A 25,225-nucleotide genomic window follows, 5' to 3' on the forward strand; every position below is an offset into this window, starting at 1 on the left:
TTTTCATTTATAGGTGATTCTTGGTTGTAAACCCAGTTCCCTTGCCTTCCAGGATATCATATTCCAAGCCTTTTACATCCTTCAGGGTAAGCTGCCAGATCCTGTGTAATTCTGCCTGGGGCGCTATGCCATGTCATTTGAATTGTTTCTTTCTAGTTGTTTGTAGTATTTTCTCCTTGTCCTGGGAGCTCTTGAACTTGGCTATAATATTCCAGGTTTTCATTTGGGGATTGATTGCAGAAGGTGATCTGTGGATTCTTTCATTTTCTATTTTATTTACTCTCTTGTTCAAGGATATCAGGGCAGTCTTCTTATAATATGTCTAAGCTTTTATTTTCTGATTATGAATTTCAGATGGTCTAATAGTTTTGATATTGGTTCTCCTGGATCAGTTTTTAAGGTCAGTTGTTGTTTCAATAAGATATTTCATATTTTCTATTTTTTCATTCTTTAATTTTGTATTATTGTTTCCTTAATGTCTCATGAATTCATTAGCTTCTCTTTGGCCAATTCTAATTTTTTTAAATTATTTTTTCTATGACCTTTTGATTCTCCCTTTCCATTTGAGTAATTATACTTTTCATGGAACACTCTTCTTCAATGGATTTTTGTGCCTCTTTTTCCACTTGACCAATTTTGCTTTTTAAGCTATTATTTTCTTTTTTGCATTACTTTAATTCCCCCCCCCCATTTTTCTTCCACCTCTGTTATTTGATTTTTTAAAATTCCTTTTTGAGCTTTTCCAGTGCCTGAGATGAATTCCCATTTTTCTTTGAAGTTTTGCATATGCCTTTCATTGTTCCATACTGAATCTGTGTCTTTTTCTTCCTTGTTCCCATTGAAATTTTCTATGGTTAGGTGTTTGTTTTGCTGTTTGCTCATTTTCCCAGCCTTTTTTTGCCTTTGGACTAGGAGTTCTCAAAACTGCTGATTCAGTCTCCTCAGCTGATGACTTTTAGTACTTAGAACATTGTGAGCTATTTTGCCCTGGGGCTAGGGACTTCACCACAAGCTTGAAAAGGTCAAGGACCTCAGGACCTCCCTGGGAGCTAGTGCCAAAGCTTGTGACTTCAAGGAGTGGGTATGGAATGCTCTGTTGTTGGCTTAGGCAGGGTTCTAGGATCTTGCAGTTGGCTTGTGCCAAGGTTCAGAACCTGGGCAGCTAGCACTCCTCTGTGTGCAGTTTTACTTCTAGTTCCCTCTTATCTCTTGAAAATAGGCTCTCTTTGCCTACCTTTCAAGTTGTTTTCCACAGAAGAGCCACCTCATTCTGTTCCCTTTTTGGTTCTGTGACTTCAGTTGTTTTAAGGAGCTAAGGTAGATTTGAAAGGATTCTCCAAGTGGTTCTAGCTTTTGCTACTACTAAGCCACCATCTTGGCTCCTCCCCCATCGCTTCATTTTTTAAAGACAGTATTTGGACAGTTTTGATGACTGCTTCTTTATTCTGTAATCTGAGGTCTGAAGTATTTTTTCCCTTTTTCCCCTACCTCTTTTGATCATTTCCCAAGGTATTCTAGATATTTTATTTTTTCAATTGAATTGTGTTATTATTTTATCAAGTTCTATAAGGGTATGCTTTTGGTAATTTGATTGGTATGAATTTTAAATTTAATAGTATTATCTTTTTGTTGTCTTGTTATTAATATTTCTCTAGCTATTTAAGTTGTTCTTTATTTCTTTAAGGAGCACTCTGTAATTAAATTTATACAAGTCTTAAGTATATTGATCCTCAAATATTTTATGCATTTTGTAGTTATTTGGAATAAGACTTTCTTTTCTTTTGTTGCTTCTTGGACTTTGTTATTATTATGCAGAAATTAATTTGTTTTTTGAAGGTTTATTTTGTAAAAAGTTTTATTATCTTTGCTGATTGCTCTAGTATTTTCCAAATATAGAATCATATCATCAGCAAATAGGGAGTTTTATCTTCTGGCTTCCTATAGTCTTTATCTTTAATTTCTTTCTTTTATTGCGCTTACCTGCATTTCCAGAATGATATGAAATAATTGTGGGGAGAGTAGGCATCCTTTATATGCACACAGTTTTCTTTGCATAGTGTTTTTCCCCTTTTAGAATGTGAGCTCTTAAATAGGGACTGATTGAACTCCTTTAGAATAGGGACTGGTTTTGCCTTTCTTTGAGTCTTTAGCACTTCTTACAATCCTTCAAATGAGTGGTGACTGGCTGAGCTGTATCCCTATTTGGAAGAGTTTTCTTTCCTTACCCTTATAATTTGTTTATGATGTGATTAAAAAAATCTAGGTCATAAATTCATTTGCAGCTTATTGTGTTATATTGTGAAAGATATTGATCTTTTAAACTCAATGTCTGCCACCACACTGCTTTCCAAGTTTTCCCAAAAGTTTTTCCTTAACCAAGATTTGGAGCACATGGGTTTTTATCAAATGTAATATTATTATGTTTATTTGTTTCATTCAGTATATTATATATCTAATCTATTCCACTGTTTTGCTTTTCTATTTTTAAACCAGTACCAAATTGCTTCTTTATTTACCGCTTTATTTAGTTCCAGATACAGTGCTGCTGAGCTCTTGTCTTTCCCACTTTTTTTTATTATTTTCCTTGAGATCCTTGATGTTTTGGACCTCCAAATTAATTTGCTTATCATTTTTTACTTAGTCTGCAAAGTAATCTTTTGGTAGTTTGATAGTAAGGCACCTAATAAGTAAATTTATTTAACCAGCATTGTCATTTTTATTACATTGTGATCCCGTCACTTTGTATGAGCAATTATTCTCATTATTTATTTAGATCTTTCTGTATATAATATTTTGTAGTTGTATTTATATATTTCCTGTGTTATGCTGGATAAATTACCAAATACTGTATTCTTGCCTCATTGCTATAATTGGCATTTCTAATATTATATAAAAAGTGTTGATAATAGATAGATATCCCCTCAATTTACTGAAAAGATCTAGCAGATGTTTTAGATAGATGCTTTTTTGCCATACCATTTTTATTATATATTAATCTACTCAATTTTACATTTATTTTTACATAAATGAGTGTCACATTTTATTGGGTTTTTAAGTTATATGTTTTTATTGTTTGAGTCATAGTATATAATCTTTTTAATATGTTGCTGAAATTTATATTCTGATTTTTGTTCAGTATTTTTGTGTGGCTATTCAAAAAGGTTCTTTGTGTATAGTTTTCTCATTTTCGTATCTTTGGTTTAAATATCAAGACTATCTTGTATTAGAAAAGAAAATTGGTAGAATCTCTTATTTGCCTATTTTAGGGTTAGGTTATTCAATATTTGAATTAATTTGTAAATTTGATTGAATTCATTTATAAATTCACCTGGACTTTTTCCCCTCCCTTTAGAAATAAAATTTCTGATTTATTCAATTTCTTATTCGGATTGGGTTAATTAAAAGTTCTCTTTTTAGTAAACCTCAGCATTTTTTATCTATTTAATCTTTAAAAATTAATTTGTCGATACTTAAAAATTCCTAGGATTTCATCACCTCCCTATGTCTCTGATCCATAGAAGGCATCACCTAACAAAAAAGGCTGTGTATACAAATCATTTCTCTCATGTTTCTATTTGTCAGTTCTTTCTCTGGAAGTGGACATTAACAAGTAATTCTTCAAATATTAATTCTATAGCTGGTATATAATGTTCTCTTGGTTTTACTCGTTTTGCTCTTCATAATTTCATGTAGCTCTTTCCAAGTTTTTTTAATTAACCAGCTAATCATTTCTTATGTGCAATAGTATTCCATCACAATTATATACCACAACTTATTCAGCCATCAATTGGTGGACAAACTCTCAATTTCCAGTTTTTTGCCACCACAAGAAAATGGCTATGAATATTTTGGAATATATAATTCTTTTCCTTTTCCCCTTGTCTCCTTGGGAAATAGATCCCACAATGATATTGTTGGGTCTAAGGGTATAATTTTTTAAAATAATTCTCTGGACATAATTCCAGATTGCTCTCTAAAATGGCAGGATCATTTCACAGTTCTACCAGTGTATTAGTGTCTCCATTTTTTTCCACATCTCCTCCAACATTTGTCATTTTGCCCTTTTTATCATTTTAGATGTCTGATAGGTTTGAAATGATATCTTAGAATTGTTTTGATTTGCATTTCTCTAATTAGTAATGATTTAGAGCATTTTTTTTGTATTCTTAATATGGCTTTTATTTTTTTATCCAAAAACTGCTCATATCTTTTGACCATTTATCAATTGGGGTTATGCCCACAATAGGTGTATTCTTTATCTTTTGTTTTTCCAAATAAATTTTGTTATTTTTCTAGCTCAATAAAATTTTTTTTTTGTAATTTAATTGGGATGGCATTGAATAAGTAGATTAGTTTGGTTTAGATTGTCATTTTAATCATACTGGCTCTGCCCCACCCATGAACAATTAATATTTCTCCAATTATTTAAATTCAATTTTATTTTGCAAAAAGTGTTTTATAATTGTTTGTGTGTCTCCTAATTTGTTTTGGCAGATATACTCCCAGGTATTTTATTCTGTCTATGATTATTTTAAATGGAGGATCTTTTTCTTTCTTCTTACAGGGCTTTATGTTAGTGATATATAAAAATACTGGTGATTTAAGTAGTTTTATTTTATATATCACTACTTTGCTAAAATTATTCATAGTTTCAACCAGCTTTTTAAGTTGAATCTCTAGGATTTCCAAATATATAATTTATCATCAGCAAAAAGAGTTTTATTACCTCTTTGCCCATTCTGCTTCCTTCAATTTCTTTCTCCCCCTCTTATTTCCATTGTTAGCATTTTTAATACAATATTAAATAATATTGGTGATCATGGGCATCCTTGTTTCACTCTTAATCTGGAATATTCCTGTTATAAATAATACTATCTGATTGTTTTAAGTGTCTGATTCTTATCATTTTAAGAAAATCTACTTATGCCTATATGGTATTTTTTTTGCATCTCTAAATATAATCATTTGATTTTTATTACTTATTAATATAATCAATTATGTTACTAGCTTTTTTTATGTTAAATCATCTCTGCATTCTTGGTATAAGTCCTTTTGGTTATAAAATGTAAAATATTTGTGATGTTATTATTGTTTCTTAGCTAGTTTTTATTTAACATTTTTGCATTCATGCTCAGCAGTAAACTTGGTCTATAATTTTTTTCTCTAGTTTTGCTTCTCCTGATATAGGTATCAGCACCATATTTGTTTCATAAAAGGAGTCTGGTAGGACTCTGTTTTGTCCATTTCATTTTTATCAGTTTTCTCTGTATATTATTAGGCAAAATAATTTCCAATAATTTTATTTATTCTAAGTTTATGTACTCTTTTATCATCATTGACACTAGTTTAGTTTTCTTTTTTTAAAGACATCTAACCACTTAGTGTTTCATTTCTCCAATTTAAAGTTTTATTTACCAGTTCTTTTTTCATATTATTAGACTTAATTTTTTTTTTTAATTTTGAAGTATATTGGCTTTTAATTTATTTATTGCTTTCCTAGTTAGTTGTATGCCCAGTGTATTGTAAAAGCTTAAAGAGATAAAAAATTTTCTCTTAAGGTCTACATTGGTTGTTTTCCCAACTTGTAGCTTGTTGTCTCATTGTTGTCATTTTCTTTGATACAATCATTTCTTCTTTAATAGTTTTAGAACTGAGTAGACATAATTTAGTGACTTTGGGGGCATAATTTCAAATTGCTTTCCAAAAACGTGGGTACACTGGTTGGGAATGGAGAAGGAATTTTTCCAAGGACACCTATGTAATCACTCTGGGTTCTAGTTAATATCATGCAAAGTGTCAGATGTCTCATTCATTCTCCTTGGGGGTTCCCTCTCCAAGACCCCAGTTGAAGGTTGGGATGGCTTTATTTATCTTTGTGTCTGTTATATGATGGCAGGCACTTCTTGTAGGGTTGCTTGGTTCAGATGATCTCAGGGAAATCACAGTGGCTGGGCATGGGGGATGGGATGTAGGAGTTCATTGAAGTCCAGGAAGTTGCTGAAGGAGGGAACCTCAACTTCTCTCTTAGATTTTGGAGGGAAGGGGAAGCCTGTAAGAATCACATTCATTTAAATGCAGATATTCCTTGGAATCAATTAGCCAATATTCCATACCTGACCTCCATCAGAAAAGAATGCTGGGAAGGAGGCAGTTGCTGGTCTTAATTTTAAGCCATTAAGGCAGATCTGGGAAATTTTAAAAGGAAAAAAGTGGCTGTTAAACAAGCATTAGTATATGGCAGCCAATGTTCAATACTGCACAAAGAAAGGCAAAAACAAGGTCCTGCCTTTTGAAAAATCATAATTGGAGAAAATAACATGAAATTCATGACAGACATCCAAGATAGAGAGTATAAGTGGAAGGGAGGGAAGGAAGAGGGGAGGGGAAGGGAAGGCCTCTGGAAGAAAATGTGATTTGAGCTGAGTTTTAAACTACTAAAAAGTAAATGTAAGGAGGGGAAAGCATTATAGGCATGGAGGAAAGCCAATGCAAAGGCATGTTTGGAAACTAAGACATGGAGTATCTCATGTGAAGAATAGTAAGGGACCTGTTTGCAAAAGAAAAGTAGAGGCATCTGGAGGTTTAGTGGACAGAGCACTAAGCCTGGAGTCAGGAGGCCCTGAGTAGAGATTCAGCTGCAGAAACTTACTAGCAATTTTGACCTGGGCAAATCACTTAATTTCTGTTTGCTTCAGTTTCCTCAATTGTAAAATGGAGATAATATCTATATCACAGGGTTGTTGTGAGTCTCAAATGAGATATTTGTAAAAGTACTTAACACAGAAGCAGCTACATGGCTCAGTGGATAGAGAACCAGGCTTGGAGACCGGAGGTCCTGGGTTCAAATGTGGCCTCAACCACTTAACAGCTGTGTGACCCTGGGGAAGTTACTTAATCCCAATTGCCTAGCCCTTACCCCTCTTCTATCTTGGAAACAGTACTTAGAATTGATTCAATATCCCTTTAAATTGGAAGAAATGGAGATAATCATAGCACATTCTCCCCAGGGCTGTTGTGAAGATACAATGAAATATTCATAAAGCATTTATAAATGCTGGCTGTTGTTATTATTCAGAAGAGCATTTTCGGTTTGATCCTTTTGTTCAGAGCAGGGCTTTAGAAAAATCACTCTGGCAGCTATGTGGAGGGAAGGATCAGAGAGTTGGAAGACTTAAGTCAAGAAGACAAATGAGGAGGCTAAACAAGTATTCCCAGGAAAGATTATAAGGGCTTGACGTAGAATGACAGTTATGTGAATAGTGAGAGAGATGAATCCAAAAGACATACTGGAGACAAAAAGAATAAGATATTCCCTCTGCCCCCACTGGATTTGGGTAGTGATGGAAAGGGAGGAGATAGTAATGTAATGCCTAGATAACAGAATTTAGGACAATACTTAGTTTGGTTCCGTCAACAGAAAGTTCAAAAGACAGGTGGGTTTGGGAAGAAAAGTAATGTAATCACAACTGATCCAGACCTGACCCTCCATTGTCATGTACTGGTTCCTACCAAAAAATGAACTTAGGAGCAGGCGAGTTTATTCACCGACTGCTGGATCAGTCTAGAGGGTCCTCTGATACAGTGAGACAGTATAGGGAATGGAGTGCTGAATGAGGGGTCAGTGGGAATGGGTAAGGAATTTGCCTTTGCAACTTCTTCCTGTGCTTGAATCAGGTTAAGTTATAACCCCTTTCAGGGATCCCCACTCTTCCTAGCCATGTGACTGGTGATTGGTGAGGACAGAATAAAAGTAGGGTAGTTCATTATTATATTTGCCTGTTGTGGGGGAGGGTAATATGGAAGCCAGTTAGTTGACCACTGAGAATTATGTTGTGGATATGTGGAGTTTAAGATGTCTTTGGGACATCCAGTTTGAAACTTTCAATAGGTAATTGTTGATAAGAGCCTGAGTTGGATCTGAGAGTCATCTGCAGAGATCATAATTAAACTCATAGGAACTGATGAGGTTACCAAGGATGAAAGTATTAAGAGAAAAGGCCTCAGATTAGAGCCTTGAGGAAAAATCATTCTTAGGAATCATGATGTGGATGATGAAGACAACTAGAAGAGAATATTGCCATGAAAATTTTTTAAAAGTCTTTAGGAGAAGATGTTTAGCAGGGTCAAATGTAGCACATAGGTTGAGAAGGATGAGTACAAAGAAAAGCCCATGTGAGCTGGCCTTTAAGAGATAGTAACTTTGGAGAAAGCACTTTCAGGTGGGTGAAGGAAAAAAGGAAGGAAACAAATGAGAATTAAGTGCTTATAATGTGCCAGGCATTATGCTAAGTGCTTTACAAATATTATCACATTTGGTCTTCACAGTAACCCTGGCAAGTAGATGCTATTTATCCTCATTTCATAGTTAAAAAAAAATCCATTTATTTATTATTTATTTAATTTAGAGTATTTTACCATGGTTACATGATTTGTATTTTTCCCTTCCCCCTCCTGTAGCCAGTGAGCAATTCCACTGGATTTTACATGTATCGTTGATCAAGACCTATTTCCATATTTATTAATATTTGCAATAGAGTTATAATTTAAAGGCAACATCCTCAATTATATCCTCATCGAACCATGTGATCAAGGAAATGTTTTTTCTTCTGTATTTCTACCTCTATAGTTCTTTCTCATAAGTTCCTCAGCATTGTCCTGGATCATTGAATTGGTGCTAGTAGAGAAGTCTATTACGTTTGATTGTGCCACAGTGTATCAGTCTCTATGTATAATGTTCTCCTGGTTCTGCCCATTTCACTCTGCATCACTTCCTGGAGGTTGTTCCATTTCACATGGAATCCCTCCACTTTATTATTCCTTTGAGCACAATAATATTCCATCACCAACATATACCACAATTTGTTCATCCATTCCCCAATCGAAAGGCATTCCCTTATTTTCCAATTTTTTGCCACCACAAAGAGTGCAGCTATAAATATTTTCATACAAGTATTTTCCTCATTGTCTCTTTGGGATACAGATCCAGCAGTGGCATGGCTGGATCAAACGGCAGGCAGTCATTTAAAACCTTTTGGGCATACTTCCAAATTGTCTTCCAGAATGGTTGGATCAATTCACAACTCCACCAGCAGTGCATTAATGTCCCAATTTTGCTACATCCTCTCCCAACATTTTTTACTTTCCTCTGCTGTCACATTAGTCAGTCTGCTAGGTGTGAGTTGGTACCTCAGAATTGTTTTGATTTGCATTTCTCTAATTATAAGAGATTTAGAACACTTTTTCATGTGCTTATTGATAGTTTTGATTTCCTTATGTGAAAACTGCCTGTTCATGCCCCTTGCCCATTTATCAATTGGGGAATGGCTTGATATTTTTATACAATTGATTTAGTTCCTTAAAAATTTGAGTAATTAGGCCTTTATCAGAGATTTTTGTTATAAAATTTTTTTCCAATTTGTTGCTTCCCTTCTCATTTTGGATGCATTGGTTTTGTTTATACAAAACCTTTTTAATTTAATGTAATCAAAATTATTTATTTCACATTTTGTGATATTCTCTATTTTCTAGTTTTGTCTTAACTTCTTTTCCTACCCATAGATCTGACAGGCATACTATTCTATATTCATCTAATTTACTTATATTTATATGTAAGTTGTTTACCCATTCAGAATTTATCTTGGTATAGGGTTTAAGATGTTGAGGTATACCTAATCTCACCCATACTGTTTTCCAGTTTTCCCAGCAGTTTTTGTCAAACAATGGGTTCTTATCCCAAAAGCTGGGATCTTTGGGTTTATCTGACACTAGCTTGCTGAAGTTATTTACTCTTAGTCTATTCCTCCCTTCTGTCTCTTAGCCAGTACTATGTTGTTTTGATGACCACTGCTTTATAGTACAGTTTGAGATCTAGTACTGCTAGGCCCCCATCCTTTACTTTTTCCCCCCATTATTTCCCTTGATATTCTTGAAATTTTGTTCTTCCAAATTAACTTCATTATAATTTTTTCTAATTTAGTAAAAAAGTTTCTTTGTAGTTTGATAGGTATGGCACTGAATAAGTAAATTAATTCGGGTAGGATTGTCATTTTTATTATGTTAGCTCATCTTACCCATGAGCAATTAATGTTTTTCCAATTACTTAGATCTAGTTTTAATTGTGTGGAAAGTGTTTTGTAGTTGAGTTCATATAATTCCTGTTTGTCTTGGCAAATAGATTCCTAAATATTTTATATTGTCTAGGGTGATTTTAAATGGAATTTATGTTTCTAACTCTTGCTGCTGAGTTGTGTTGGAAATATATAGAAATGCTGATGATTTATGTGGTTTATTTTGTATCCTGCAACTTTGCTAAAGTTGTTGATTATTTCCACTAGTTTTTTAGTTGGTGCTCTAGGATTCTTTAAGTAGATCATCATATCATCTGCAAAGAGTGATAGTTTAGTCTCCTCATTGCCTACTTTAATACCTTCAATTTCTTTTTCTTCTCTAATTGCTATTGCTAGCATTTCTTGTAAAATGTTAAATAATAGAGGTGATAATGGGCATCCTTGCTTCACTCCTGATCTAATTGGGAAAGCTTCTAATTTATCCCCATTGTAGATGATGCTTGTTGATGGTTTAAAATATATACTGTTTATTATTTTTAGGAAAGACCCATCTATTCCTATACTTTCTAGTATTTTCAATAGGAATGAGTACTGAATTTTTTCAAAGGCTTTTTCTGCATCTATTGAGATAATCATGTGGTTTCTGTTTGTTTGGTTGTTATCAATTATGAGGATGGTTTTCCTAATATTAAACCATCCTTGCATTCCTGGTATAAATCTCACCTTATCATAGTGAATAATCCTTGTGATCACTTGCTAGAATCTTTTTGTTAGTATTCTAGTTAAGATTTTTGTATCTGTGTTCATTAAGAAGATTAGTCTGTAGTTTTCTCTCTCGGTTTTTGGTCTGCCTGGCTGTGGAATCAGTACCATATTTGTGTCATAAAAGGAATTTGGTAGAACTCCATCTTTGCTTATTTTGTCAAATAGTTTATATAATATTGGGATTAGTTGTTTTTTAAATGTTTGATAGAATTCAATTATGAATAGGTCTGGCCCTGGGGATTTTTTCTTAGGGAGTTCTCTGATGGCTTGTTCGATTTCTATTCATGATATGGGTTTATTTAAGTATTCTATTTTGTCTTCTGTTAATCTAGCCAGTTTATATATTTGTAAATATTCATCCATATCACCTAGATTGCCGTAATTTGTTGGCATATAATTGGGCAAAATAGTTCTTAATAATTACCTTAATTTCCTCTTCATTAAAGGTGAGGTTGCCCTTTTCATTTTTGATACTGTTAATTTGGTTTTCTTCATTCCTTTTTTTAAACTGGCACTTTATTTTATTTGTTTTTTTCAAAGTACCAGCTTCTAGTCTTATATATTAGTTTCAATTTTACTAATTTCTTTAATTTTTAGTATTTCCAATTTAGTTTTTTATCTGGGATCTGGGAATTTTTAATTTGTTCTCTTTCTAGTTTTTAAATTTTCATGCCTAATTCATTGACCTCTTCCCTTTCTCATTTGTTGATATATGCACTCAGAAATATTTTTTCCCTGAGTACTGCTTTGACTGCATCCAATGAATTTTGATATGATGTCTCCTCATTGTCATTATCTTCAATGAAATTATTAGTTGTTTCTATGATTTGTTCTTTAACCAATAAATTTTGGATAATCATATTATTTAATTTCCAATTAATTTTTCATTTGCCTCTCCATATACCCTTACTAGCTATTATTTTATTGCATTATTATTTGAAATGGTTGTATTTATTATTTCTGCTTTTTTGCATTTGTTTGCAATGTTTTTATGCCCTAGTACATGGTCAATCTTAGTGAATGTACCATGTGCTGCTGAAAAGGTGTATTTTTTTTGTCCCTATTTATTTTTCTCCACATATCTATTAACTCTCAGTTTTCTACGATTTCATTCACATCTCTTACCTCTTTCTTATTTTTTGGTTTGATTTATCTAGATCTGATAGAGGAAGGTTCAGATCTCCCACTAATATAGTTTTACTATCTATATTTCCTCCTTAAGCTCCAATAGTTTCTCCTTTAAAAATTTGGATGCTATACCATTTGGTATGTACTTATTAAATACTGCTATTTCCTCATTGTCTATACTGCCTTTTATTTTTACTTTGGCTTTGTCAGATATCATGATTGTGACTCCTGCCTTCTTTTTCTCAGTTGATGCCCAGCCTCTTACCTTACCCTGTGTGTGTCAGACACCTGCCTTATGTGATCTCATTTTATAGTTGATGAAATTGGGGCAGACAGAAGTTAAGTTATTTGCCCATACACAACATACAGTGTAATTTATACAACTAGTAAATGTCTAAGGCCAGGTTTTTTTCTTCCTAAATTCAGGTCCAACAGCCTTATCACCTGCACCATCTAGCTGTTTGATGAAGTCAGTAGCCAGATTACAAAGGGTTGAAGAGTGATTGAAAGGATATGAAATGGAGATAATGGGTAAAGAAAACTTTTTCTAAGAGTTTATGAAAGGGAAAAAAAATACATAGATTCATAATTTCCAAATTATAGAGATAGAAAGTGACTTGGGGATTTTTGAAGGGAAGGAACAAATAGGTTGGAAAAGGCTAAATATGAGGAGAGACAGAGAGAGAGATGGGATGATTGAGGTTGCAGTCTGAAGAAGGTGGAAGGGGATGACATCAAAGGTACCTGTAAAGGGGTTGATCTTGGCAAGAAAGCTCTTGTCAAGAAGGGCTACCTCATTAATAGAAACTAGGGGAAAGGATGGAAACATCCTCAAGATATATAGAGAAATCAAGGAAGATCTGTAGCATTTCAGCTGGATCCTCTGCGAGATGGTTATGGGAAGATGTGTATTGTGTGAGAAGATATGGGAGGTTTGCAATCAGCATCATTAGTGGAACTGCCCACCATGCAGCAGTAGGGTCCAAGAAAGGACTTAATTAGAACCACCCCTAACTGGAATGAATTGATCTGTGGAATAGTGAGTTTCCTCACTAGAGGAGGTCATACAAGCTCAGATTTGAAGGACATCTAGCCTAGTGCATAAGAACTCTTGTTACTTTATCCCCAAGTGGATATCCAGCCTTTCTTGGAAGACCTCTAATGAATCATGTACTTTTATTTATTCCCTGAGGCAGCCTATTCTGCTTGTGGATAACTGTAATGATTAAGTTCCTTTTTCCCTTGAGCCTAAATGTACCTCTCTGAACCATGTACCCTTTACTTCTCATTACTGCCCCCTTTTGGTTTTGAATCACAAGCGGAATTTTCCTCCTTCACATGCCAGCCTTTTGGGACTTGAAGATAGATATGTTCCTTCTAAGTTTCTTCTCTTCTTAGATTTGCATTCCATGATTCATAAACCAGTCCTTATAGAATGTGGTCTTGGTACCTATCACCATACTATTCAGCCTCCTTTCAACATTCACCTATATGTTCTAAGAATGTGGCAACCAGATAGAGCCATATATAGTAATCCTAGCTATGTTTTCACTGGTGTAGGGGTGAACCCTGAGCTGAGGAAATTTCCTCTACTCCTGAAGGTCAGCAACTTCAGTTGTCTAGGGCTCTGAGATGTTAAATGGTCTGGCCACAGTTCCCAGGCAGGACAGTTCAGAGGAAGGGCTTGAACCAAACAAGTCTTCTTGGATTCCAAGGCCACTTCTACATCTTGCTACCCAGAGGAGCACTCAGAACAAAATACAATCTACTAATGTGTCGGCAGTCAAAGATTGCACACCACAGTATTGACTGTCAGAACCTTATCAGGAAGATCATAGAGTTATAGCTACAGTGTAGTAAAAAACCTTAGAAGTAAACTTAGTACAGCTCTTTTCTTACTTACAGATGAGGAAACATGAAGAGCAAGGAAATGACTTCCCCAAATAAGTAGAAATAAGTAGTTGAATTAGGGTGCCACCCATGCCCATCCTATTGCTACATGCTGCCTCCACATCTTTGTAGAGCTGTAACAAGATAGCAGCCTGTCAAGGACATTTTAAGGGGAGGATGTCTGTATGGAATGGCAAGTTAGACTAATTGACTTCTAAAGATCTGCTCTTAAGGGTGGCCCCAAAAGCTAGATTTAATTTCCCTGATCTCTATACTCCTTATTCCATTCTGATTATTTCACCTTTGAGTCAAGAAAATTGGACTTTATGCTTTGTAGCTGAATCTCTTTCCCAGGGCAGGGTTTCCTAGAGTAGTCTTTTACCTTCTCTTTATCCAGCTGCAATGATGAATGACAATAGACAAAAATTCACAAAATCCACACTTGAGAGCCTCCCTCCTGTCTAGGAGCTGGGCAGTGAAAAAGAAGGAAAGGTCTTGGCAAAGGAGGAGGCAGCAAGAAGCGGCTGGACTCTAGTTTTTGTTTTCAGTACTTTGGAAGCTTGAATACATCTTTCTCTAGGAGTTGACCTGGGTGTGACTTGATTATGAGGGGGAGCTACAAGTACTCCACCTCTATTGGAGGGCAAAGGGGAAGAGGGAAGGCAGCAGGCCTCAGTTCCTGGACTTGGAGCTTCCCGGGTCCCCAAAAGAAAGGGCATGGGAGCCAGAGTTCCTGTGCTTACGAGAGTGGGAAGGAGTTGAGAGGAAGTGATCTATGTAGAGCATCATGCTACTCTTTCTAGTCCTTTCTGTTGATAAGAACGGTGGGGTGCTGCTTCACTCTTCCCTCCAGGCTAGCCTGTCTCTGTTTCTATCTCCCCATGGCACCAGTTTGTTTCTGATTTATGTGGTGTAACATACCCACTCTACTGCCTTTCTCCACCTGCCTATCCGTGCTTTCTGTAGCATGGAACTCTCACTCTCAAGCCCTTAGAGTGGTTTAGAGCCACCTTCTGGATGGGGTACCCCTTGCCTCTCAGAATTTCTGCTGTCCTGAAGTTACCCAAGTTTAGCAGAAATATTGCTTCTATCCTTTCTTTTTCTTAGTTCTTGGCAGTTTCTTCAGGCCCAGTCACTGTCAGGTTTGGACTGGCCCTTATTCTGGGGTTTATTGGGGACTACTCTTACCTATTTGAAAGAACCAATTGTTAAATTTCCTTTGTACGCACTTATACCTCAGAAATCTTCAAATGCTACAAATTCAGGCTTGATTTGTTTTGTTGATTGTCTAGATTTAAGGAAGGAGAAAATGTTAATAATGCACATTAAATGTTTCCCTCCACCCTAAGCCAACTGCTAGAAATTTACCAGCACATTCCTGAATATAGGATTCTCTGTGGAACTTTGGTCCCCTTCTATACCTTCCTTTCCTGAACAAAAATGAGAGTGGGGATCAGTTAAATCAACAAAAAAGTAGGGATATCATTTCCCAGTTCCCATATTGGGGGCAGTAAGTTCCTGTCTTTTTTTTTTTTTTGAATGATGAGGAGCCTGTTGGCCTAGTATGGAAGTGAAGACCTATTTGACTTTCAACCTCTGGGTTTTTTTGGAAACACATTGATCAACCTCAGTGTCAATATCTTTACTATTTGCTTTGAATTGTGTCTCTAATTTAAGAATGAGGAAGTTTTAGGAAGAGGGCTGCTTTGTTAAGAAGGAATATAATCATCCTTATGTTCTTTCAACAGTTTAGCCCTCATAATAATAACTAAATTGCACTGTTTGGTGTTCTTAAATTGGGGCAGAATGTCTTTCAGTCTGGAATATAAATGCTTCTCCCGCTCTTTTATATTAATGATGTTTGCCTGACATCCCTACTCATCATTCTCCACCTTTTTAAAAAAGGAAAAAAACAAACCATTTCTTTCCATCTTAGACTTAATACTGTGTATTGGTTCCAAGGCAGAAGAGTGGTCAGGCAATGGGGTTAAGGGACTTGCCCAGGGTCACACAACTGAGGTCATATTTGAACCCAAACTATGGCCTCTAGGCCTGGCTCTCTATCCACCAAGTCCTCTAGTTGCTCCCCACTTTTTAAAAAGTTCAAACTCGAACACAACACCTTGCATCCCGTCTATAAACCTTATAGCATATATTCAAAAGGTTTTGCTATTTTCCGGGCACATTTTTTCCCCTATTTGAAAACATGAGTTGGCTTTCCTTTAACTCAAGAATGGCGACTTGCTCAAGTATATGTCAATGACATCGGGCTCCCCTGGTCTTCCTCCCTCCCTCCCTCTCGTACTTTATACATGAAGGCCGGGCAGGCAGTGAACCGCCAGTGGGGATTTGAACCCCGGGCTTCAGCATAGCACAGCCTCTGCCTTCCGCAGCCCTTGGGCGCTTAGAGCTCTTCCCCCCCCAAAAGTTTCCCTGTGCTTAGAGCTCGGCCAGAAGCAGGCTGGAAGGGCCCTTCCAGTGGAGGCTCTGTGCATGAGAAAGGAGAAAGTGATTTGGAAGTCTGAAAAGAGGCTCGGGGCTTGTGGATTTCCTTAGGTGCAGGGCTGGGGCCTCCTTCCTTTGAGTGGTGGGAGGTGGGGGTGGGGAGGAGGCGACTGCAGAGGGAGCGGGAGAGGGCAGGGCGCCCCAGCCCCGGCTCTCCCCTGCTGAGGGACAGTCGCCCAAAGTGGGAGGGGGGAGGAGAGGGGGCTCCCTCCTGCTTTTTGGGAGTGGGGGTGGGTGCGTGAAGGTTCCGTCTGCTTTTGCTGGCAGTTGTGCCTCAAGGAAATGGGTCCAGAGTGGTTAGGGGCACCCTGCAAAGTGATGGCGGACTTTCAGGGGCTTTGGAGGAAGGGGGCCTGTCTTTTCTGGGGCTGCTTTGGGAGGGAGATGGGGCCGTAGGTGTGTCTGTGAGGCCCCAGGACAGGTCCACTGGAGGGAGGAGGGAGAGCTGGTCCCAGGCCCCTCTCATTACCCTTCCCCCCGCCCCCTGCATCCCCTGCATCCCTACCCCCATTCCAATCCCAGACCCACCCCCACCCCCATCCATGGAGGTGGCCGCTAGGGTCCGCAGCCTAGAGGGAGGTCCGCAGTGGGGGTGGGGCGCTCTCCCTCCCCCCGCCCCCGGAGATGGGCGGGGCAGGCTTGCCTGGCTCTAGAGTGACCACGGCAGCGGCGGCCGCCGCAGCCCGAGCGGACCCCTTTTTGGACCCTGATTCGCCCGCCCGGATACGCCGCCGCTGCTGCAGCCGCAGCAGCCGCCGCCGTGGTGACGCGGTTCGCTCGCTTGCTCGCTGGCTGGCTCCGGCGTGGCGTGGCGGCGTGGCAGCTGCAGCGGGGCCAGGCCATGCCCCCGGGCAGTCGCGGCCGGCTCCCCTCGCCCTCGTGTACCCAGCAGCCGAGAGCAGTGGCTCAGCGCAGCGCATTGCCGGGCCGATCCGGGCCGGGTCGGGATGGAAGCAGGCCCAGGGTGACTTAACAGTTTGTGGGGGGAGGAGGCAGGTTGGCGCGGACCCCGCCCCCGGCCGGCAGCCCGCCCTGCGCCACGTCTGACCATCTGACCAGCCGTGGGGGCGGCCCTGTGCAGCTCCTCCCTGGGGCGGAGAAGGAGGCGATGATGGCGGGCGAGCGCCTGTTACTGGGGGACGACTTCCTGTCTCCACCACCGCCTCCACCGCCTCAGCGTTCCCTCCCGCGGCTGCTGCAGTCCCAACCACAGGAGCTCAACCTGGAGCAGAAACTAGAGCCCGAGCCCGAGCCCCAGCCCCAGCCGGAGCCGCCACCACCTCCAGAACCGCAGCCCCAGCCCCAGCCGGAGCCGGAGCCGGAGCGAAAGCAGGAGGTGTCCGTAGCTGAATGGCGCTATAGCCATGAGAGTGACCGGCAGTGGGGGCTGCGGCGGGAGTTCATCTCCCGTCACCTGCAGAACTACACGGGCCCTGGCGAGTCTGATCAGCTGCAGTCTCTGTCGACTGCCTGGACGAACCACGTCTTCCTGGGCTGTAAGTATAGCCCCCAGTTGATGGAGAAAATCCTCCAGATGGCGGAAGGTATCCATATAGATGACATCCCTCCCTGTGAAGTGGTGCCCGAGTCGTCCAAAGGGCAGAAGCGGCCCATCTCCCCCTTCGCGGGGTGGAGCTTTACCAAAAGGAAAGCAATTCCTAGAATCCCCCGCTTTGAGCCTGTCCATTTCGTTGCCAGCAGTAAAGAAGAGGAGAGGAGGGATGACCCCATGGACACAGATGCGCCTTGGGCAGATCCACAGGCCGATACCTTCAGGTGGCCAGGCGAAGGCCCAAGAAAGTTTGGTTTCCGAGAGAGTCGGCCTCATCCTGCGGTGCCCAGAATGATATCAAATACCGGAGAACAGGCCACAAGTAGTGCATTTCAGCGGTCAGCCTTTGGGGAATCTTCCTTAGCAGCAAAATTGCCAGAGGCAATGCTTTCTGCTAAACAAAATTTGATTGAAAGACTCTCTGCAACTATCCGGAAAAATCTTCCTGATCCAGAGCTGTATCTTGGCTCTGAGAAAATGAGTTACACATTCATTTTAACTCGCTGCATACAGGCCTGCAAGACCAATCCCGAGTATATATACGCTTCTTTAAAAGAAATTGCCCCATCCGATATCCCCAGAAGCAAGAAATTCCTGACTGATGGCTATGCTTGTGAGGTTCGGTGCCAGAGTATCTATTTGACCACAGGTTATGCGGGCAGCAAGAATGGATCCAGGGATCGAGCTACAGAGCAGGCTATAAAACTTCTCCAGAAGTCTGTTGAAGTTAGAGTGGTAAGAAGGAAGTACAGACATACTTATCAAGAAGACCTCGTGGTGTTTCCCACTGGCTTATCTTCTTATGATTTCCCACCAGCTCTCAAGCCCTCAGAAGACCTTCAGTCTTTTAAGAAGGGGCCTGCCCAGCTAAGTTCTTCTGTCATTGCCAATTTCAGACAGTGGGCTAGTTTTGTCCTCATAGAAAATGCCAGCGATTCCATTGGTATCCTTAATAATTCTGCCTCCTTTAACAGAGTGACCATTGAATACAAGTATGATATGATGCCAAATCGTTTATGGCGCTGTCAAGTGTTTTTGGAAGGCCAGTGCTTAGCTGAAGGATATGGAAGCAAAAAGACAAGTAAACATGCAGCAGCTGATGAGGCATTGACTATTCTGCAAAAAACTCAGTCTAACATTACAGCCACCCAAGTCCAAACAATAGATTATTCTCCCAAGGGATATTCAAGAAAGACAGATTTAAAGGACCTTGTCGTTTATGAGAATTCCTCAAATCCTGTGTGCACTCTGAATGACACAGCCCAGTTTAACAAAATGACTGTCGAGTATGTCTTTGAAAGGCTAACAGGCCTTCAATGGAAATGTAAGGTAATTCTGGAGAAAGAATTAATAACAGAAGCAGTTGGATTAAAGAAGAGTGTCAAGCATGATGCTGCAGAAGAAGCGGTGAAAATCCTTAAAAGGACTCAGCCAACTGTGGTGAACAACCTGAGGAGAGGTACTATTGATACCGTAATCTCAAGAAATGAAATTCGAGGTCTTTCAGCAGAAGAAGCTTATCAACAGCAGATCAAAGAGGACAATATTGGGAATCAATTGTTAAGAAAAATGGGCTGGACTGGTGGAGGGTTAGGAAAATGTGGTGAGGGCATCCGTGAACCCATCTCCGTCAAAGAGCAGCATAAACGAGAAGGGCTTGGTCTTGATATAGAGAGGCCAAATAGAATTTCCAAGAGAGATATTGAACAGATCATCAGAAACTACGCCCGTTCATCAAGCCACTCAAACTTAACTTTCTCAACAGAATTTACCAGTGACGAGCGAAAGCAAATACATCAAATTGCTCAGAAATATGGTCTTAAGAGTAAATCTCATGGAATGGGGCATGATAGATACCTGGTGGTTGGAAGAAAAAGGCGCAAGGAAGACTTACTCTATCAACTGAAACAAGAAGGTCAAGTTGGACATTATGAGTTGCTTATGCCTCAAGGATTTTGAGGCCAGAATTGTTTGCTTTGTGAATGCTTGTGAAGGCAATTTTTTTTGGCATATGAATTTTAAAATTTGAAAGAAATGCTGTATTTTCAGCTTGCAGGAGATATTCATTACAAAATGTTTTACTTTGCCTATTTCATCTAATACTTTCTTGGGAATTTGAAACTTAAAAGTGTTCTGTTTAATTGTGCTATCTTAATATTGACAACAAAGTAGTGCCAGTAATGTGTCTCTGCTCTTACTAGTTCTTTCAGATTTTAGTAGATTGTAGTAACAAAAACCTGTCCACATGGAAGGAAACTGGTGCCATTAAAAATATGGTTCTTTGGCATTTGCCCTTTGGGAATAAATGTGCATTTCCCTCTCCCCCAAAAAAGTGAAGCATTTTGGAGAAAATGTATAAAGTTGGTATTACCCACAATGAAAGTGTAACTTGATTTCTAGGATTCCTGAAAATGTCATCATTTTGTACTTTTATCTCTTAATTTGTGTGAAACTAATTATTCTAGAATGTTTTAGCAGAGTAAGTTGTCTATGCTGTGTATAAAAATGTCCTTAATAGTTAAACCATGTAATGCTTTCTTAATGTCAACTTTGGTGTTGTAGATTATAATTTCTGATATTTGCAGGATGATGGGAGTAAATTACTGTATTTTAATTATGTCTGGGTTCCACATGAGTTAAGGTAGTTGAGTATTGACAGTTTTCCTGTTATCCCTACTTGAGAGTCATTGCAAAGTCTTTTAAAACTCTTAAAGTCAAATTGAAGAATTGAAATTTAACTTACTTGTCGCTTTAGTAGAGAGTCACAGCATCTTTCCATTGTGATTTTCAATTGGATGTGTACATCTATGGCAACCACAGTGTCATCACAGCTTTTGTATAGTGCTGAAGATAGCTATACTTGGTGCTTTGCTTCAAAAGACCGTTAACTCTTCCAATCTCAAAAAGCTAATTAAATCTAAAAGACCAAGTTTGTACATATTAACAGCTTTTATTTTTTGTGTATTTCTCAAGTAATATGTTCTGAATGTAAAATCTGTATAAGCAAATGAGTGAGCTTAATAAATGGAAGCATAATGAACAAAATAGTGTTGTGTTTCTTTGGGCAGCTATATAGTAGTTGGCATTGGTTTGAGGAAAAGAAATAGTTAAATCATGAGAAAAAAATTTTTATACTTGGGAAAACACATAAAACTTGTATGCTAGTTACCTAGTCTTGTCAACATTTAGTGGTCAAAAAAGTTAATTAAACTTGATTCTCATTTATTAACAGTGCCCAGAACAGAGAATAATAATCCCATTTCCCCTAGTGATCCATCTGTTGACTAAATCACAACCAATTGTGTTCATTTCTGTTGTAATATAATTTAGGAAAGATGTAATAGTGGGTTAATAGTCATCTAAGGGCCAACTGGAAGAACCTTGGGGATCTTCATCATGGATTTAAGTTTAGATAGAAGTACTTTTCCTTCAGGCATAGACAGAGCATCCTGGAAGAAGGTTTATAAGTATTGTTTCAGAAAGTACAATTTAGGACTCATGAGTTTTAGAGAGGCATATTTTGATTTTATATAAAGAATCATTATAAATTAGAACTTCCCAACTTGGAATAGATTGCCATGTATAGTAGTTCTTTATATTTCCTTTGGGTCTCATCCAAAGGATGTAGACTTCTTTTTATGCTATTAATTACATATGTCCACAATATAATTTTTTTAGAGTAACTAGACAATTATTTCCTGATCCCTTTATAAATATATGTTGGTATGTGTCTGTCTCATGTTTTAGGGTTGTTCTTTTGTTAGGTCTCTTAGTATATATTAGACAGCTCCATGCTGCTTGTTACAAATGCTTATTTTAAAATCCAAGTAGAAAATTCTCTTCATCCTACCTAGTTTCATTGTTTGTTTTTTACCTCCCTAACAAAGTCACTACCTCTCCTTATAACAATGAGATCCTTGTATGCCCTGGACATTGAACACTTTCTAAAAAACCCTTGCCTTCTGTTTTAGAATAGGTACTAAGTACCAGCTTCCAAGGTAGAAGAGAAGCAACAGGGGAATTGGGGTTTAAGTGATTTGCCCAGGGTTGCACAGCTAGGAAGTGTCTGAGGCCACATTTGAACCCAGGACTTTCTATCTCCAGGTCTGGCTTCCTACTGAGCCAACTGCCCTGAACTCTCTCTCTCTCTTTTTTTTTAATGTTTTTGCTTATTAACAAGTAGGCTATATAATCGATTGGTGTCAGGTATCATTCTAGCAGGTTCACATCAATTAGTAATTGTTCATTGATTACCCAGTCTACTCCCCTCCCCAACTGAGAACATGAATTATAAAAGTCTAAAACAATCCATTGTCCAGGCCTGATATCCATCCCTATAGCTTGCTCTGGAGAGAATATACCTTCCACCAACAGTTTAACACACCCATTTACGTAGAAGCTTAATTGTGTTTGTTTGTTTTTATGCAGACAACTTTTTTCCTAGTTATTGAGATCCTAGAATCATAGTCTTAGAATTAGAAGGGACTTTGGAAGCCTTCTTGTCCTATTGCCTCATTTTATAGGTGACAAACTAAGACCCATAGATGTTAAGTGACTTATCTAAGATCAGACATAGGATAGAGTCAAAACTAGAGAAAATGTATTCATTAACCCAGTCACACTAATCTAAGATAACTTAGATCGAAGGTTGTTCTACTTCATTTTGATCACTGATGGAGGTTAATCCAGTCCCTGTAAAAGGTAGAAACCATCTAGCTCGCATTTCTTCCGTTGGTGTCTGAAATGAAAACCCATAAATTTCATAATCGCTTGTTGATACTTGAGTATCCCGTCTTCTGCTACAGGATCCTGTCGCCATAATTCTCGCCATTTCCATTTTTCATCATCTGTATGCTCACAATATTATATTCCTAGAGAACACAGAAACCAGAGACTCGTACTGATCACTAATAGCAAAATCGCAGCAACTTTCTTCACTCAGATGCTAGTGACTCTATAAGTAAGGTGTAGCCCATATTAATCAATCCTGTCCTTGTAGTAGTCATGTAGAGAATGTTTCACTGATAATGGATATTAAAACTATTGCTGCCTCTGGAGAAAAAAACAAGAGATATAGCTCTGTGGGTATACTAGGTAAATAAAACTTTTTTATTTTAATATATATATATATTTAATATATAATAAAATTAAAAAAAATAATACCACATTCATTCTTATTCTTGAGCAAGTGCTTTTAACCTTTAAATATTCAGCTTGGTCAGGATACTACCCAGGCATTCTTTTCCTCATTCTCAGTTGATTGGCCCCTGAGATATCAAACAGTTGGCAAACTGTTGTTAAAATGATAATATTCTAAAAAGCCAGAGGAACTGCCTTGTAAATGGACCAAATATAGGGTTTGAAAAGGCCAGTTGGGTATTGCTATGGCCTCCAGAATAACTTGATGAACTCAATCTGTGGTCAACCACCAAGGAATTATTAAACCAGGGCATAAAAAGACAATATGATGATCAGTCGATGGTCGTAGGTTTTCTAGGATGCCGAGCTTTGATTCAGAACCAATTCATACCTCTCTCTAGCTCCAAAGACAAGGCCAGCTAGAATCCATATAAGTAACTATATAAGAATTCTAAGCTTAGAAATGTCTAAGAGAGAAACCATCAGCCCAGCTAGAAAAGCACCTCTTAGAAATGAAGCATAAGCAGTACCCTGCCAACACTACTGTAATTGGTATACTTGTACTATAGGGTTCAAGTCTTGTTGCTTACTTTTTAAAAATCTTATTATTTTTTATTTTTAAATAACTAACATTTCCTCCTGTACTTGTCTTTCTCCTCCCAGAGAGCCATCCAATATAATGATTTTTAAAAGGAAAAGAAGGAAAAAAAGGAAGAATCAGCAAAATTGATCAATATATCAAAAGCCTTTTAACAACACAATGCAGTATTCCACAATCATTACAAAGGAGTGGAGAAAGGTGTCTTCTCATTTCTTTTTTCAGGCCATATTTGATGTTTTGTAGTGGTGATTTTATTTTCATTGTTTTAGTGGCTTTAATGATGTCATTTTGCATCAGTTCATGTAAGTCTTTCCATGTTTGTCTTTTAATCATTTGTCATTTTTTTAATTTTTATTTGGTCATTATCATTTGTCATTTTTAAAGTTTTTATTTTAATTAATTTTAATAAATGACATTTCTTTTTCTTTTTTTATTGTCATGCAAAACACATTTCCATATTGGTCATTGTTGTAAGAGCACTCTCATACATAATCAACACCCCAAAATAAAACCAAAGATATACTGATGTGAAAGATGACTTCAGCAGTTCTTTCTCTGGCAGTGGATAGCATGCCCCATAATAGTCTTTCAGGATTGTCCCAGATCGTTGCACTGCTGAGAGTAGCCCAAGTTTTCACAGTTAATCATTGTCAACTATTGCTGTTATTGTATACCATGGTCTCACACTTCTGCTTATTTCACTCTGTGTCAGTTCCTGCATCTTTCCAGCTTTTTCCAAAATCATCATGCTTAGCATTTCTTTTAGCACTATAGTATTCTATTAACAACATGTACTATAATTTGTTCAGCCATTCCCTAATGGATGGATAGCCCCTCAATGTCCAATTCTTTTGTCACTACAAAAAGAACAGCTATAAATATTATTGTACAAGTAGGTCCTTTCCCCTTTTTTATTATCTCTTTGGGAGACAGACCCAGTAGTGGCATTACTGGATCAATGGGTATGCACAGTTTTAGAACCCTTTGGGTATAAATTGCCCTCCAGAATGGTGGGATGAGTTCACAACTCCACCAGGAATTCATTAGTTTTCCAGTTTTGCCACATCTCCTCCAACATTTACCACTTTCCTTTATTGCCATATTGGCCAATCTGATAAGTGTGAGGAGGCACCTCAACATAGTTTTAATTTGCATTTCTCTAATCATAAGTGATTTAGAACATTTTTAATATGATTATTGATGGCTTTGATTTATTCATCTGAAAACTTCTTGTTCATATGCTTTGACCATTTGTCAATTGGGGAATGGCTTGTATTCTTATAAATTTGACTTAGTTCTTTACAAATTTGAGACACTAGACCTTTATCAGAGGCATTTTGTTTTTTTAAATTTTAATAACATTTTATTTTTGTCCAGATTACGTTAGTACAATTTTTAAATTTATTTAATTAATTTAGAATATTTTTCTACAGTTTTGTGATCCATGTTCTTTCTCTTCCCTCCTCCCTCCCCATTCCCATTGCCAATGAGCATTTCCACTGGGTTTTACATGTATCATTGATCAAGACCTAGTTCCATGTTATTAGTATTTGCAATAGAAAGTCTACATCCCCAATC

At 37.9% G+C, this 25,225-nt stretch overlaps 1 protein-coding gene across 1 annotated transcript; it reads left to right on the plus strand.

The window, feature by feature from the left end:
* The first annotated feature begins 16,474 nt into the window (after nucleotides 1-16,474).
* Nucleotides 16,475-20,952, plus strand: LOC100025746 (NF-kappa-B-repressing factor-like). The gene has a single exon (XM_056804264.1). The coding sequence runs from the start codon at nucleotides 17,464-17,466 to the stop codon at nucleotides 19,864-19,866; it is 2,403 nt and encodes an 800-aa protein (XP_056660242.1). The 5' UTR covers nucleotides 16,475-17,463; the 3' UTR covers nucleotides 19,867-20,952.
* Nucleotides 20,953-25,225: the final 4,273 nt, after the last annotated feature.

Source organism: Monodelphis domestica, chromosome 7, assembly GCF_027887165.1.
Source record: "Monodelphis domestica isolate mMonDom1 chromosome 7, mMonDom1.pri, whole genome shotgun sequence".
NCBI lineage: Eukaryota > Metazoa > Chordata > Mammalia > Didelphimorphia > Didelphidae > Monodelphis > Monodelphis domestica.